The sequence below is a fragment of the Ranitomeya variabilis genome, chromosome 4 (genome assembly GCF_051348905.1).
Source record: "Ranitomeya variabilis isolate aRanVar5 chromosome 4, aRanVar5.hap1, whole genome shotgun sequence".
In the NCBI taxonomy this organism is placed as follows: domain Eukaryota; kingdom Metazoa; phylum Chordata; class Amphibia; order Anura; family Dendrobatidae; genus Ranitomeya; species Ranitomeya variabilis.
The window spans coordinates 430,658,794-430,674,584 of NC_135235.1; the positions used below are offsets into that span (position 1 = coordinate 430,658,794).

The window sequence follows — 15,791 nt, forward strand, 5'->3', positions numbered from 1 at the left end:
TTTATGACCCTGTTTTTAATCTGGATGAAGCACAACAACAGAATATAAAATGTTGGGAAAGGCAGAACTTGCAGCCTTTTACAGTATTTAGAGATATTTTCAGTTAAGAAATCATAGAATAAATGGGAAACACCAAGCTGGTGCCTGGAAAAGGAGGCTCCCATCGCCCGCCCAAGACCTTGGGTAACTGGGTCATTTTTTATTTCTTATCAGAAACCAAATAGACAACTGTGATCTACTTGTACCCATTCACTTGTACTGGAAACTGCTGCAGAATGCATACTACAAATCTGCAGGAAATTCTGAACATGTGAACACAGCCTTACCTATATGTAGCGATTGTCATGCTAAACGCTCACTTACTACTATTCATGAACCAGTTTAAGTCCACATTATTTGAGGCAGCACTTAAAGTGGACTGGTCAAGTCAAAAGTAATCAGATTTTTCTCTTATTTTATTCTTCCTACTTCAAGAATAGAATTCCGTTTTTGTTTTTTTTTCTTTTGTCATCTGCCATATGGTTCCAGAGATATGGGACTTTTTTAGTGTTGCTTTTTTCCAAAGGGGCGTTGTGAACAGGATAATTATGCAGAGCAGCCTAAAGACACACCCAAGAGGATCCTGTGAGCCACACCCCTTTAGTAAAGACAATAGAAATTAGCAGTTAATAAAAACACCCATATCTGGAATGGTATGGCAGATTGGAAGCAGTAGGAATAAGAAATAAGAGCCACTTTAGACCTGGAGACAAGTCTCGTTTAAAGCTCCACTACATGTTAGATAAAAGTAGAACCTACTTGTTTTGGCCAACCATCTAATGTGTAGGGGTGTCTCCGGACTTTTCCCTGACAGATGATATCAATGGAGAGAAGGATCCAGACATTAGAATGCAATTTTGTTAAGAGGAGGTAAACCAGTCAGAGGAGCCTGGCTTAAGAGAACAAAAACACAGAGTTCTCATGACATTGGTCCCATTAGTCACTAGGACTGATGTAAATTACAACAATCTCTGTACACTACTAATGATATGTCAGCGTTACAAGATAAGAATATGTTGACGTTGTATAGAAGGATTCTTTTGCCCTATCTGAATGTCTAAGACACATGGAGTGAGATCTAGCTCAAAGTGTACAGTGTCTTTAAGTTGAAAAGTCAGCCATTCACTGAACCATGCCATCGCCCTTCACACAGGAATGCTTGGGAAACCTTCTGGTGAAGAGGACACACAAGAACTAAGATCTAAACAAGCAATTTTATTATTTCCTTGCAGGTCCTGGCTGGCCCCGTGCCACAGCGATAAAGTGCAGAAAAGCGTTTAGTACTCTTCACTTTTACAAGGTGACTGAAAATACTTAATTTATTTTTGTGGACAACCACCATTACAGGTCATGTACCTCCTGAAGGAACCAGTAAAACGCTACTCAATAAAATAACGGAATAAATATTTTCTAGCATCCACAGTCGTTCCAGAACTCTCCAACGTCGACAAACAGGAATGGTGCGTGAAAAAAATAAAACTCCCAAATCATAAACCTCAAGACAGCTGCCTAAACACTGATGCAAAATACTGATGTGTGAATAAGCCCTGTCCATATCACCTCAAGGAAGTGCAGTGAGAAGAGATGATCAAACATGGTGAAACAGAGAAACCAAAAGCTGTGGTACAATAGGCAGGGCCACTATCCTCTTACTGGTATATGGGGCCCGGAGAGGAGGGGTGCTCAGTCCTGGCCCCCTTCCCACAGGGCAGGATTCGGCTGTTCAGTAACAGAGGACGCATGTTCAGTTGAAACCTGTTGCCATGCAAAACCCACCTTCTGCACTGCAATAGGAGCCACCAGCCATTCAGAGGCAACAGCTAACATTGGAGCGCACGTCGCTGGCGCATGACGTCACAGTCATGCGCCGGCATGTCAGCGCCTCAAAAGGTTGAGGAAGAGGACACAGTTGGACCGCAGACAGGTAAGGAGAAACTTTTTTTTGCTTTTGCACTGAAATCCGCAATATGGGAGGGCAGGAATGAGACACACGGCGGCCAGGAATGAGACACATGGCAGCCAGGATGGGGGAAGTTATTACAGGAAGGTGCCAGGATGTATTTTATTTTTGAGGAAAGTTTTCACTGTGGGGTGTGGAGGTTTTGCTACTGTTACGGGGCGACGGGTCGCTTTTTTCTTCATATGGCGTAGTGTAGAAGTTGGGGAAAAATTGGGGAATGTGCTCTAGATAACGGTGTTATTTTCTGCAGAGATGAGTCCTGACTGGAAGAAGTGAAGGCGGTCTGCACTGGATGAAAACCATAGCAAGGATGGATATCTTCGACTAGAGATGTCACTGGGAAGTCAATGTTACTTGTATACTTACACTATATAGTATATACAGAGCCCCTGTGTATAATGTCACTGGTGATCCCTGTATTATCTGTACACTGACACTATATACAAAGCTCGTGTGTATAATGTCACTGGTGATCACTGTATTAAAATGTCACCGGTGATCCCTTTACTGCCTGAACACGGATACTATATATAGGGCTCCTGTGTATAGAGTCACTATACACTGCATACTATGTACAAAGTCCCTGTGCATTATGGCACTTATGGTAATATTAGTATTCTGTTTTAATTATTAATGATCAGTATTGTAGTATCCAGTCACTATGTGGTAGTAATATGTGGTCTGACCATGGTGTGGTGATATTTGTCCCTTGTATGGGGTATTATTGGTCATTTAAAAAAAATGTATGTGACACATTCCCATGAAGAAAAAACAAGAAAAATATACCTAAAAAGAGAGTATTGGGCATGTTAACAAATGTTTAATAGGGTAGAGTAGAGTAGAGCCCTGCCAGAAGAGTCTACTAGGTCGCTTAAAAAAATATGTTGGTCAAAACAAAAGCTGATGGCTATGTGTGTGGCTTGGTGTGCGATAGGAACTGTTCGTGTGATTGGTGAGGACGTGGTGCAGAAGTGGAGGGTCCCCCCCCCCCCCCCCCCCAAGAGTGGTAGGTGGGACTGTGGAAGGTTTGCGAGGTAGAGGCGGAGCTGGGGTGGAGTCTCAAGGGGGCACGATAATTTTTCCAATATGGGGACCCGAAACTCCTGGTGGCAGCCCTGATACTAGGTTCTTTCTAGATTGGGCCTTAAACTAGGTGACAACAACCATGATGGTCATATGGATAATGGATGGAGGCAGTAGAACATTTAGCTTGGTTGAAAATCCAGCAAGTTGAGGAGCTGGAGAATTCGGATTGCAGATCGAGAAGATACATCAAAGCAATTTATTAATATTTTTAGGTGGAAATATACTTTTCTAAGATATATCATGGGACAGATTAGGAAGTGATCGTAATGTAGTTTGTCCAGCTTACATTTACTACAAGATTCCCATAGATTTAATGACAATGTCCACTTACTGCATGTGTGTAGCAGTTGGCAGCATGTTCGTAGCAGGTCGGCTTATAGCGGCTGTTTGCCGGGGCTCTGTGGTTCATGAACCTGGGAAGAAAGGAGGAAGTCATTTACAATCAAGTTTGCAGGAATCAGGAGAGCTGCGTTTTCTCTTCAAATCAATTACATTACTCTTATAGGACAGAAAGTGATGGCATCAATCTCAGCACCACATGACGCGGTTATATCGCTTCTATTTTTGTGCAAAAATCAACATAAATCAAAGTGACTTTAGTCAATTTTGAGTCAATGCTTTATTTTAGGCTTGCTCCTAGTGGTCCTTCACATTCCAAGTATAATCCAGAATACCTGGTGTTTATCCAGCAATGGTCACAGACACCATATGGATGACATACAGTACAGACCAAAAGTTTGGACACACCTTCTCATTCAAATATTTTTATGTATTTTCATGACTATGAAAATTGTACATTCACACTGAAGGCATCAAAACTATGAAGTAACACATGTAGAATTATATACTTAACAAAAAAGTGTGAAACAACTGAAATTATGTCTTATATTCTAGGTTCTTCAAAGTAGCCACCTTTTGCTTTGATTACTGCTCTGCACACTCTTGGCATTCTCTTGATGAGCTTCAAGAGGTAGTCACCGGAAATGCTTTTCACTTCACAGGTGTGCCCTGTCAGGTTTAATAAGTGGGATTTCTTGCCTTATAAATGGGGTTGGGACCATCAGTTGTGTTGTGCAGAAGTCTGGTGGATACACAGCTGATAGTCCTACTGAATAGACTGTTAGAATTTGTATTATGGCAAGAAAAAAGCAGCTAAGTAAAAAAAAACGAGTGGCCATCATTACTTTAAGAAATGAAGGTCAGTCAGTCCGAAAAATTGGGAAAACTTTGAAAGTGTCCCCAAGTGCAGTTGCAAAAACCATCAAGCGCTACAAAGAAACTGGCTCACATGAGGACCGCCCCAGGAAAGGAAGACCAAGAGTCACCTCTGCTTCTGAGGATAAGTTTATCCGAGTCACCAGCCTCAGAAATTGCAGGTTAACAGCAGCTCAGATTAGAGACCAGGTCAATGCCACACAGAGTTCTAGCAGCAGACATCTCTACAACAACTGTTAAGAGGAGACTTTGTGCAGCAGGCCTTAATGGTAAAATAGCTGCTAGGAAACCACTGCTAAGGACAGGCAACAAGCAGAAGAGACTTGTTTGGGCTAAAGAACACAAGGAATGGACATTAGACCAGTGGAAATCTGTCCTTTGGTCTGATGAGTCCATATTTGAGATCTTTGGTTCCAACGACCGTGCCTTTGTGTGACGCAGAAAAGGTGAACGGATGGACTCTACATGCCTGGTTCCCACCGTGAAGCATGAAGGAGGAGGTGTGATGGTGTGGGGGTGCTTTGCTGGTGACACTGTTGGGGATTTATTCAAAATTGAAGGCATACTGAACCAGCATGGCTACCACAGCATCTTGCAGCGGCATGCTATTCCACCCGGTTTGCGTTTAGTTGGATCATCATTTATATTTCAACAGGACAATGACCCCAAACACCTCCAGGCTGTGTAAGGGCTATTTGACCAAGAAGGAGAGTGATGGGGTGCTACGCCAGATGACCTGGCCTCCACAGTCACCAGACCTGAACCCAATCGAGATGGTTTGGGGGTGAGCTGGACCGCAGACTGAAGGCAAAAGGGCCAACAAGTGCTAAGTATCTCTGGGAACTCCTTTAAGACTGTTGGAAGACCATTCCCGGTGACTACCTCTTGAAGCTTATCAAGAGAATGCCAAGAGTATGCAAAGCAGTCATCAAAGCAAAAGGTGGCTACTTTGAAGAACCTAGAATATAAAACATGTTTTCAGTTGTTTCACACTTTTTTGTTAAGTATATAATTCCACATGTGTTAATTCATAGTTTTGATGCCTTCAGTGTGAATGTACAATTTTCATAGTTATAAAAATACAGAAAAATCTTTGAATGAGAAGGTGTGTCCAAACTTTTGGTCTGTACTGTATATACATCTCACTTTTAGAAATATAAAGTACGGTAAGTTGACACATTGCTACCATGGGAATTATGATGCTAAAAAAAAAAAGAAATCAATTTTTACTTGTTGCTATGACAACGTATAGCTACACAGGCAATGACTGTAATTTTGGTCCTTTCAGTGCTGAAGCACACCATAACATTTAGTACGAGGCATAATGTCCTCTTCTAAATTTAGGCAGCACAATCCATTATCCAAGATGTTATTTTCCAGGATCCATTATCCGAGCCGGCAGCAAGTAAACAGACGCGCAGACCCTCGGAGACTATGTGCGCCGCCAGTGTCTGCTGGTAACCTACGAATTCCAGAGGCACTGAAAATAAATTTAGGAGGCACTGGGAAGAAACATCATCTTCCTTATACATACATTAGGTGCAGTGACAAAAGCAAAAAAACACCCTGAACTTCAAAAACAAAATGCTGCTGAAATTAGAATCAGTGTGGTCTGAGCGCTGTGTAAAGCCTTGTTCAGACGTCCGTAAGCAAAAACCGGTCCGGGCATCAGCAGTGTTCTGGATCTCAGCGCCGGCAGTGTTTGGCCAGTGTCAGTTTTTACCATCAGTGTTTCATCAGTGATATATATAAAGAACTAAATGACAAAGCTTCTCCTATCCATGACATTGTTAATTGCGGACAGCACATGGATGCCATCTGTGTGCTGCCCGTGATTTTCACGAACCATAGACTAGTAGTGATGAGCGAATATACTCGTTGCTCAGGTTTTCCCGAGTATTTGTTAGTGCTCGGAGATTTAGTTTTCATCGCCTCAGCTGAATGATTTACAGCTAGTAGCCAGGCTGAGTACATGTGGGGGTTGCCTGGTTGTTAGGGAATCCTCACATGTAATCAAGCTGGCTAATAGCTGTAAATCATTCAGCTGCCGCAATGAAAACTAAATCTCCGAGCACTAACAAATACTCAGAGGTCACCAGAGCAACGAGTATATTCGCTCATCACTATAGACTAGTATTGGTAAATCTGATCCGTCACGGACATGTCTCCATGATTTTTTTGTAGATATGAAAACTGGACACTGAATTGTAGTGAAAAGAACTACCGTAATTTTATTCTGATAAATGCCATCCAGAATGAGAAAACGTTTTGGTCCAATAACCAGACCTTCAGCAGTTCACAGATTGACCAGAAGAAAAAGGCTTGGTTGAAGGTAGCGCTGTGGAGTATCTGCGGTATTTATCAGGGTGAGGGATGGAGAGTGGAGAGGCCAAGTGATAACTTTTCATATCTACATCATTACGGGTTAGGTTCCTACTTGAGCCCCTACAGTCCAGAAGTGCCGCATTCTGCATTATCCATTTTTTTGGACACACTGACGTGTCAATGACTACACTGGGTATGTGTTGTAACCACGAAAAGCTGGATAGGACACGTATGTGACTCTCTGACGTCTGAACGAGACCTAATAATTAATATGGCTGTCCATTAAATCACTCACAGGTGTTGTCACCAAGTTTACCAGAAAGTTATAAACTGCAAATCGGCCCAATTAACCACTTGCATAGGAGCAGTCTCCTTCGTACTTAATGAAGTACCATTATGTCATGGGTCTGGCATGGGCTCTCACAAGCTGAACCTGCTCTATACAAGGCAGATACCGGATATGTTACCAGCCAGCATCTGCCTCTCACAGCAGTGACCGGAGCTAGATCGTATCTCTGCTGTTAACCCCTTAAACAACACTGACAATCTCTGAAAGCATATTGTTATATGTACTATACTTTGTAAGGCTTTACGCACTCATCAGTATTTCTGGATCTCATCAATATTTGTATTCCTAAACCAGAGTTGACTGCAAAACACAGAACAGATGACAATCATTCAAATTATAGTTTTCCTCTAAAAGTTCCACATCTGGTTTTGGTATTCAAACACGGATGCAAAATATTGGCCAAAAACGGAAGTGTGAATAAAGCCCTAACACAGATGGAACGATTGTGGGACTGTAGTATGCAGTATATAGATAACGTGGGAGAGACATTTCGCAGCACCGCATCTGTACAAGTCTGATCTATCAATCAAAATACAACTGTTTAACCTGTATTGAAAATAGAGTAAAAACACATTTTTAAAAAGATTGCGTTATTTTGGTCAGTGCACCACCCACTCCTCCCAGTCATGTGACTTCAGCAGCCAATGACTGTGTCCAGCTGCTCTGCCGCTGTAGATGGCATAAGCCACTAAGCCCAGTGATTGGCCGCAGCGGTCACATATGCAATATACGATCAGCAGAAGTAGCATCGGAGATTGGGCATCAAATATTTTTAAACAATAACAGGCCAATAAGCTTTAAAACTTATAAATAGGAAACCTCTTTAATTCTGCAACGAGCTGTATACTCTGAAGCTAAACAATTTAACGTTTTCAATTAAATTCAATTGCAAAAGTATATAAGATCTACGGTAACGGACCCGAGGTGCGTTTTTTTCAAATCCGCAGCATGTCAATTTCTCCTACAAAAAACATGGGTATTATTTGCGCATTTTCTCCATAGACTTAAATGAGATAAGAAAAATCAAGAGAAAAATATCGCATATGCATTTGTAGCGGAAAAGCACAAGTAATCCACACATGACTGTATGAATAAAATTTTGTCAAAGCCAAAAAACGGGAAATTTTCAAAAAGTGGTTAAAAAAAAACCATCCTAAAGAGACAAATACTGCAGGAGAAAAAAAACAAACACGATAATGCTTACATAATAATAATTATTAAAAAAAAAAAAATCCTATGAACCAGCAGCGCTCGCACATGTATATTTAGCTGTATGTGTCTTTTGGATAAGAACTATTTGCATAAATCATCCTAAAGGCACAGCCTGAGGTCTACATTACCTACAATTGAATGAGTGCTGCACAGGAAGGCAGGTGCAGACAGATCACTCAGTGATCCAAAGACTGCAGGGATGCACCAAAAAACTGGTCTAGACAATTACTAGTCCTGAAGACGTCGTCTGCTGTTGTATAAGGGTTTCTTCCATTCCACGCAGTGTGGGCGATTATATAAAGGCATGAGTACACAAGCCCAAAAATGTTCCATTACCTACTGTTATCCTATGGATGTACTTACAGATAGAAGATGTACTGAGCACCTTTTAAAGGCAAAATCTTTTACCTTCATTGAATTGGAGCCATTTTGCAAAAAACAACTATGTGAAAAACATTCCTTATTATCATAATCGCTATTCTTTTTTCAAGTTTATTAGTGCTTGTGTGGTGTACAGGAAAGGCTTTTCACAATAATACATTTGGAGAAACCTAGTCCCTATACAGAAATGATAGGGGCCGATACAGCTAAGTGTTTACGCCTACAAACTGGCGTAAAACGCATTTGAAAAGCTGTGCAAAAATTTGGCGCCTTTTGAAATTTTCACGCCTGTCCAGGCCAATTTTGTCAAAGTGGTAGAGCATGGGTGGGATGGCGGTGTATCAGCGCCTACCCAATTCATGAAGACTTTAGTGGTAACTCACGCCAAAAAATTATATTCAGTCCCCAACTGGAGTAACATTTCTGTCGAGGTGTACAGAGGTGCACGCTACTGAAAAGATGCACCAAAATCATTGAGTAGAATGCGACTATTCATGGATTTGGTACATTCTACTCCAAAACACCGCTTCATTAAGCCTGGCATGTACGTAGGGCCCCTAAGCCTTTAATCAAAAAAGAAGCCATGTAAACACTAATCAATTTCTAAGTAAAACCTTAAACCGCACATTAACTCTCAATCAATCAACAAAAGGTTGAAGTTGAAAATCTTTACTAATATAAATTTGGTAGTTTGCTGATGGTATCTCGCCCGACTGTGAATGCTCCCGATGAGATGGCGGATGGTATCCTATCCAAGAATGTAAAAAGATGGACCCGCCATGTAATGAAAATGGCAGCCCGTGCTAGTCACGTGTCAGAATGAGCTGCAGTCTGAAGAAATACAGCTCTTAACACTTGTATCTCGGCTGGAGGTGGCCAAAACTGGAACAAAAACCTTACGTTGCACAAAGATTTTGTGACTTTTCAAAAAGTGTTTCACGCTAAATTTCTGGAAGTAAACACTTTCATGAATTGGTGCCTTTGTGCTCAGTCAGTCAAGATTTACCATATTTTTTTCTGATGTTGCAGCCCTTTTCCTTAGCTCATGGAGGTATGTGTGTTTACTATACTGGTCTTCTGTCAGTTGAGACAGAAGGCCTCAGCAGCAGAGGTTCTTCAGACAGAAGGCCTCAGGAGCAGAGGTTCTTCAGACAGAAGGCCTCAGGAGCAGAGGTTCTTCAGACAGAAGGCCTCAGCAGCAGAGGTTCTTCAGACAGAAGGCCTCAGCAGCAGAGGTTCTTCAGACAGAAGGCCTCAGGAGCAGAGGTTCTTCAGACAGAAGGCCTCAGGAGCAGAGGTTCTTCAGACAGAAGGCCTCAGGAGCAGAGGTTCTTCAGACAGAAGGCCTCAGGAGCAGAGGTTCTTCAGACAGAAGGCCTCAGGAGCAGAGGTTCTTCAGACAGAAGGCCTCAGGAGCAGAGGTTCTTCAGACAGAAGGCCTCAGGAGCAGAGGTTCTTCAGACAGAAGGCCTCAGGAGCAGAGGTTCTTCAGACAGAAGGCCTCAGGAGCAGAGGTTCTTCAGACAGAAGGCCTCAGGAGCAGAGGTTCTTCAGACAGAAGGCCTCAGGAGCAGAGGTTCTTCAGACAGAAGGCCTCAGGAGCAGAGGTTCTTCAGACAGAAGGCCTCAGGAGCAGAGGTTCTTCAGACAGAAGGCCTCAGGAGCAGAGGTTCTTCAGACAGAAGGCCTCAGGAGCAGAGGTTCTTCAGACAGAAGGCCTCAGGAGCAGAGGTTCTTCAGACAGAAGCCTGACACATGAGTGGGGTAAGGCTGTTGTTTGAAAAAGAACCTGTCAGCAAGATTGTACTCAGTAAACTACAGACTCTGCCAGGCTGGCGCTGTTATACTAATTAAAACGTAACTGGGTTCATGAAATACGTCTTGTGGTTGTGGTTTAATTTGTATTTGTAGTTTTCAGTTAATTTGATTCTTGCGCTCCAGTGTGGGTCTTTATGTGGCGCTATGTTCACATATTCATCCTTATGGGCTTATGACAGGTCACTGATCCTTCACTGTCCTGCCCCCTATTTTACACACTGCATATACTACAGTGGGGTTAGAAAAAAAATAACTTCATCAAAATTGTGCTGAAGGAGAACCCTGTGCTGTAGCGTGATACATGCTCATACACCTTTATGCTTTATGCCTATACTATTGTGGGGGTAAAAAAAAATAAAAAAAAAATTATTGTCTTCACTAAAATGGTGGCGGCGCAGTAGCATCTATCACATTCCGATAAATGCTGCTGTGCAAACGCCACAGCCATTTTGATGCAGACAAATTTTGTTTCTCCAGCAAAATGGCGCCGGCAGCTGGGCTTGCGCAGTAGCATCTATTGAAACGCGATAGATGATACTGCACAGGTGCCATTTTGATGAAGATAGTTATTTTTCTACCCCTCAATAGTATAGGCATAAAGCATATAGGCATGTATAGGCATAAAGCATAAATGCATACAGGCATATATCATGCTACAGCGCAGGGGCTGTAGCTGGCACAATTTTGCTCGCAGCAGTTCAGTCACCAGTTGTTCTCAGCCTGGACGGTCGCATCTTGGCACTGTCCAGGTTGAATACTGTTTATCCCCAGATATGGATTATGGCGTAAGACTGAACGATATTGTTATTTCTTTATATTTGTTTCTTCTTACAGGAGACGAGGGATTTAATGGAATGTGCGTTAGGTGAGTATAACTGTTTGTTATTTTTAAATAAAAAAAGTAAAAGTGTGTTTTGTTTTATTTCAAATAAAAGACTTTATTCTCGATGTCTTTATTTACCATGTAACTATAGGATTAGTAACGGATATGTGTCTTATAGACGCCTCTCCATTACTAATCCGTGGGCTTGATGTCACCTGACAATACAAAGGTGACATCAACACCACAAATATGAACCACACTTGACACCGCTACAGGGCAAGTGGGAAGAGGCGAGCAAAGCGCCAGAATTGGTGCATCTAATAGATGTGCCTTTTCAGGGCGGCTGCTGGCTGTTGTTTTTAAGCTGGGGAGGGGGCAATATCCATGGCCCCTTAACAGCCTGAAAATACCAGACCCCAGCTGTCTGCTTTAGCAAGGGTAGTTAAAAATGGGGGGACCCCATGATTTAAATGATTTAATTAAATAATTAAAAAAACCGTTGTGGGTTCCCATCTATGCTTGATAACCAGCCTTGCTGAAGCTCACAGCTGAGGGTTGCAGCCCCCAGCTGTGAGTTTTGCCAGGATGGTTATCAAAAATACAGGGGAACACACTTTTTTTTTTTTTATTACTGTATATACTCGAGTATAAGCCGACCCCCCTAATTTTGCCGCAAAAAACTGGGAAAACTTAATGACTCGAGTATAAGCCTAGGGTGGGAAATGCAGCAGCTACTGGTAAATTTCAAAAATAAAAATAGATACCAATAAAAGTAAAATTAATTGAGACATCAGTAGGTTAAGTGTTTTTGAATATCCATATTGAATCAGGAACCCCATATAATGCTCCATGCAGTTCATTATGGGCCCCATAAGATGCGCCATACAAAATACGCCCCATATAATGCTCCATACAATTCATTATAGCCCCATAAGATGCTCCATATAAAACTGTGCCACATATAATGCTGCATGTCAAGTTGATTATGGCCCCATAAGATGCTCTATATAACAATGTGCCCCATGTAATGCTGCTGCAATAAAAAAAAAAAAAAAATATGACATACTCACCTCTCTTGCTGCCCGATGCTCCTCAGCGTCCCGTCTCTCCGCAGTGACTGTTCAGGCAGAGGGCGGCACGCACACTAATACGTCATCGCGCCCTCTGACCTGAACAGTCACTGCAGAGGACGCGGAAGACTGGGCCCGTCGGTGGAACGCGGACAGGTGAATATGAAATACTCACCTGCTCCGGGCGCGGTCCCTGGCAGCTTCTCCCGGACAGATGATCTCCGGCGCCCGCAGCTCTGCCTCTGTTCAGCGGTCACTGGTACCGCTCATTACATAATAAATAAACGGCTCCACCACTATGGGAGTGGAGTCCATATTCATTACTTTAATGAGCGGTACCACGTGACCGCTGAACAGAGGAAGAGCTGCGGGCGCACGGAGACCATGGGACGTGCAGGGACAGCGCCAGGAGCAGGTGAGTATGTGACAGTCGTCGATCCCCCTCACCTGCCGACGACCATGACTCGAGTATAAGCCGAGAGGGGAACTTTCAGCCCAAAAAATTGGGCCGAAAATCTCGGCTTATACTTGAGTATATACGGTATTCATTTACAGCGCGGGAGCCGGCTAATAAATACTCCCATCATCCGCTCCTGCTCTCGCTGTTATTAGCGGCAGCAGGCGTCAGATGATGGAAGCAGTAGTCCCATTAGCTGACACTAGTAACTAGGAGGTAAACTTTATACCTCTGATCACTGCTGCACACTCACGCTGTCTTGACAGCGTGGGAACCGCGGCTCTGACGGGCGGGGATGATTTGACCGCCGATCAGAAGCGGCGTTTGCTGTGCTGTCATGCACATGAGAGTGCGGCAAACACTGGATGTTCAGGCCCCCATTCAAGTGAATGGGGTCCAGGTACTGTTCTGGTACCCAAACTTTTTGTAACTGTTCTGCTGAACTCGAACATCCAGGTGTATGCCCATCTCTACACACAGTACATCCACAGTACATCCACAGTATTCCCATTGTTCAACAGGTAGCAAGGTTCACATTCAAATGATGTGAATGCAAAAGCATGGCAGCTAACTGGACTTTACCTTATTTTCTGGAAATGCAAACTCGAGATGCTATGAACGGATTTACAATCGGCACACCCTGCAGCTTTACTTCCCCATCAGTGGGTATGCCATTCAAAGTACTGGTTCTGGATGAGAAGTAGGCTGCAAAAAAGCTCATAAAGCTTGGAAAAGTAGATGGACCATGTGTGTAGACTGTATTTTACAGAAGGTATAATGTCCCGGCAGCCATATCTGTGGGGACATTATCCGCTGACAAGGATTCACTTGTCATTTCATTAGTAAATGTCCAGGAGGAATAGTAGAGGAACAATACTACTCGGGGTACTAAAAATACTATTAACGATGTAGCAAACCGTAATTTGACATCGTTGGGCCATCGGTTCCTCTAAGCCTAGCAGTCTGTGTCCTGCTGAAAGGGCCTCAGCACGTTTTCATGGCTTGTTGCCCATTATTCTTTTACACTAGCCCAACGTCACGTCCACCTGGAGATATTCCTTGTCCCCAACCTTTTCAGGAATGGTCCACACTTTACTACTGAATTCAAGAAGGATTATTATGGACATAGAAAACAATTCAGTGGCCGCAGATCGATTTAATAGAAAACAATTGTGGAAATTCTACAAAGAGGACTTTGGAGATCACATTTACAAAAAATAAAAACCCAAAACTGATAGATTTAGGAAAGCTTGACTGACCCCCCAAACAGGTGACAAGCTGCCTAAAAAGGAAAAAAAAAGGAAAAATGGAGCCACACCAGTGAAACTGTAATGCATGAGTGGGAGTAATCCCTCACTGAGGAACGATAGGGAATATTTGGTGTAATCCTATTTATCTTTAAACACTGCTTTAGCTTAGCTTGTTTTTCGCCCAGCCAAGTAACTTGCTATATAATTATCTTCCTTGCTACTCCATGAGCCCTGCGTGCGTGTGTGTGGGTTACATCCCTGCGGCATAAAATGTTCCTATTTGACGTAGGCTTGCATAAGTGGGATGACTATACCTAAAGAGGACCCTCTGTTCTCCCGGCGGGTGCCGCAGTATTACATCTGCAGCTTCGTTTCTTAAGATGTCTGCTTCTGATGCTCCCCTTGGAAATGTAGGAGTAGATTGACAACTGGATGTACTAGCACCTCCTTTTTTGAAAAATACTCCTAAAGATTTAGAATATAATCATTTTATTTCTATAGCGCCATCATATTCCACAGCACTATACAATTAAGAGGGGACATGGACAGACAATAAAGACATCACAAAGTAACTCATCGTTCAGCTTCTAGGGGTCTATCAACCGGTTTACGGTACTGGTCAGACATGTGGACCTGGCACTGTACTTTTCCTTTTCCACTGCAAGCCATTTACAACATATAAGGGAGTTTATTGTAAAAACCTATTTATTCGGACAGCGCTGTAATAGGCCTTTGTTTTTTTCTGTGACAATGAGCAGCTAATTTGAGTCTGAACTTGGCATTAATTAACCTGAACGAAATCCCAAATCATTATGTGAATCCACATAAAACAACTTAAAGGGTTATTCAAACCATCAATCTTCAAGAGCGCACTGCTCCCCAGCCTCTCGGCTTCCTGAGGGGAGCAGTGCGCTCTTAAATTATTGGTCCAACACATTGGTTGTGGTGATGGTCTGAACTGTGTGCTGTCTAATGCTTCAAGCAGAATTAGAGGAGCACTGTGACAATGAAGACCTGGCCAGCTTCAGAGAAGTACTTACAAGCTCAACTGAAAAGAGCCGGTAGGAGATGCACCCCTTGCCTGGTAAACAGACCACCTCTGAGACTGCAAGGGTGGCCAGTAACCTAGACAAGGGGCAGAAAAGAATACAATTAAAAATCCCTCAATTTAAGTAAGTAGATTGCACATTACTTGTAAAAAACAAGCAACTATGCTATTTTAACCATTTCTATGGTTTGCCAGTTTAAAAAAAAAAACAACAACATTCTTTTCGACAACCTACTGGATTTTGATGGGTCTCATTCTTCTGCTGTGGTACTATAGGGAAACTGAATACTGATGGTCCTTCTACAGCAGTGCTCCCCAACTTTGGTCCTCAAGAGCCACCAACAGGTCATGTTTTCAGGATTTCCTTAGTATTACCAAGGTGATGGCATTACTGCCTGTGCTTGTGATGGAATTATCACCTGGGCAATACTAAAGAAATCCTGAAAACACGACCTGTTGGTGGCTCTTGAGGACCAAAGTTGGAAAACTGGTTCTACAGGTTCTATCTAGTAATCTCAGCAGTTGAGCACCAGTAAACCCTTCTGGAAAGAAAAGAAAAGCCTGTGCAAAGCACTAATGTACAATAACTTGTCAAGAATCTGGCAGTCAGCAAAAGGCATCAAAAGCAAGAAAGAAAACAAAAGAGAGCAGGAGATTTTCGAACAATATGTCTGCTGGACTCCCTAATCTGCGGTCACATTACTCAGGGACACGTCATTTCAACAGTTCTAGAAAAAAAATTTTAATAAACCATTCAG

At 42.7% G+C, this 15,791-nt stretch overlaps 1 protein-coding gene across 2 annotated transcripts in view; it reads right to left on the reverse strand.

The window, feature by feature from the left end:
* The window catches only part of MMD (monocyte to macrophage differentiation associated), a 57,044-nt gene that overhangs the window by 22,348 nt on the left and 18,905 nt on the right, over positions 1-15,791 (reverse strand). For both annotated transcript variants that reach the window (XM_077251420.1, XM_077251421.1), the window contains exon 2: positions 3,417-3,498. In XM_077251420.1, coding sequence (XP_077107535.1) covers positions 3,417-3,498 — 82 coding nt within the window. The remainder of the gene's footprint in view (positions 1-3,416; positions 3,499-15,791) is intronic.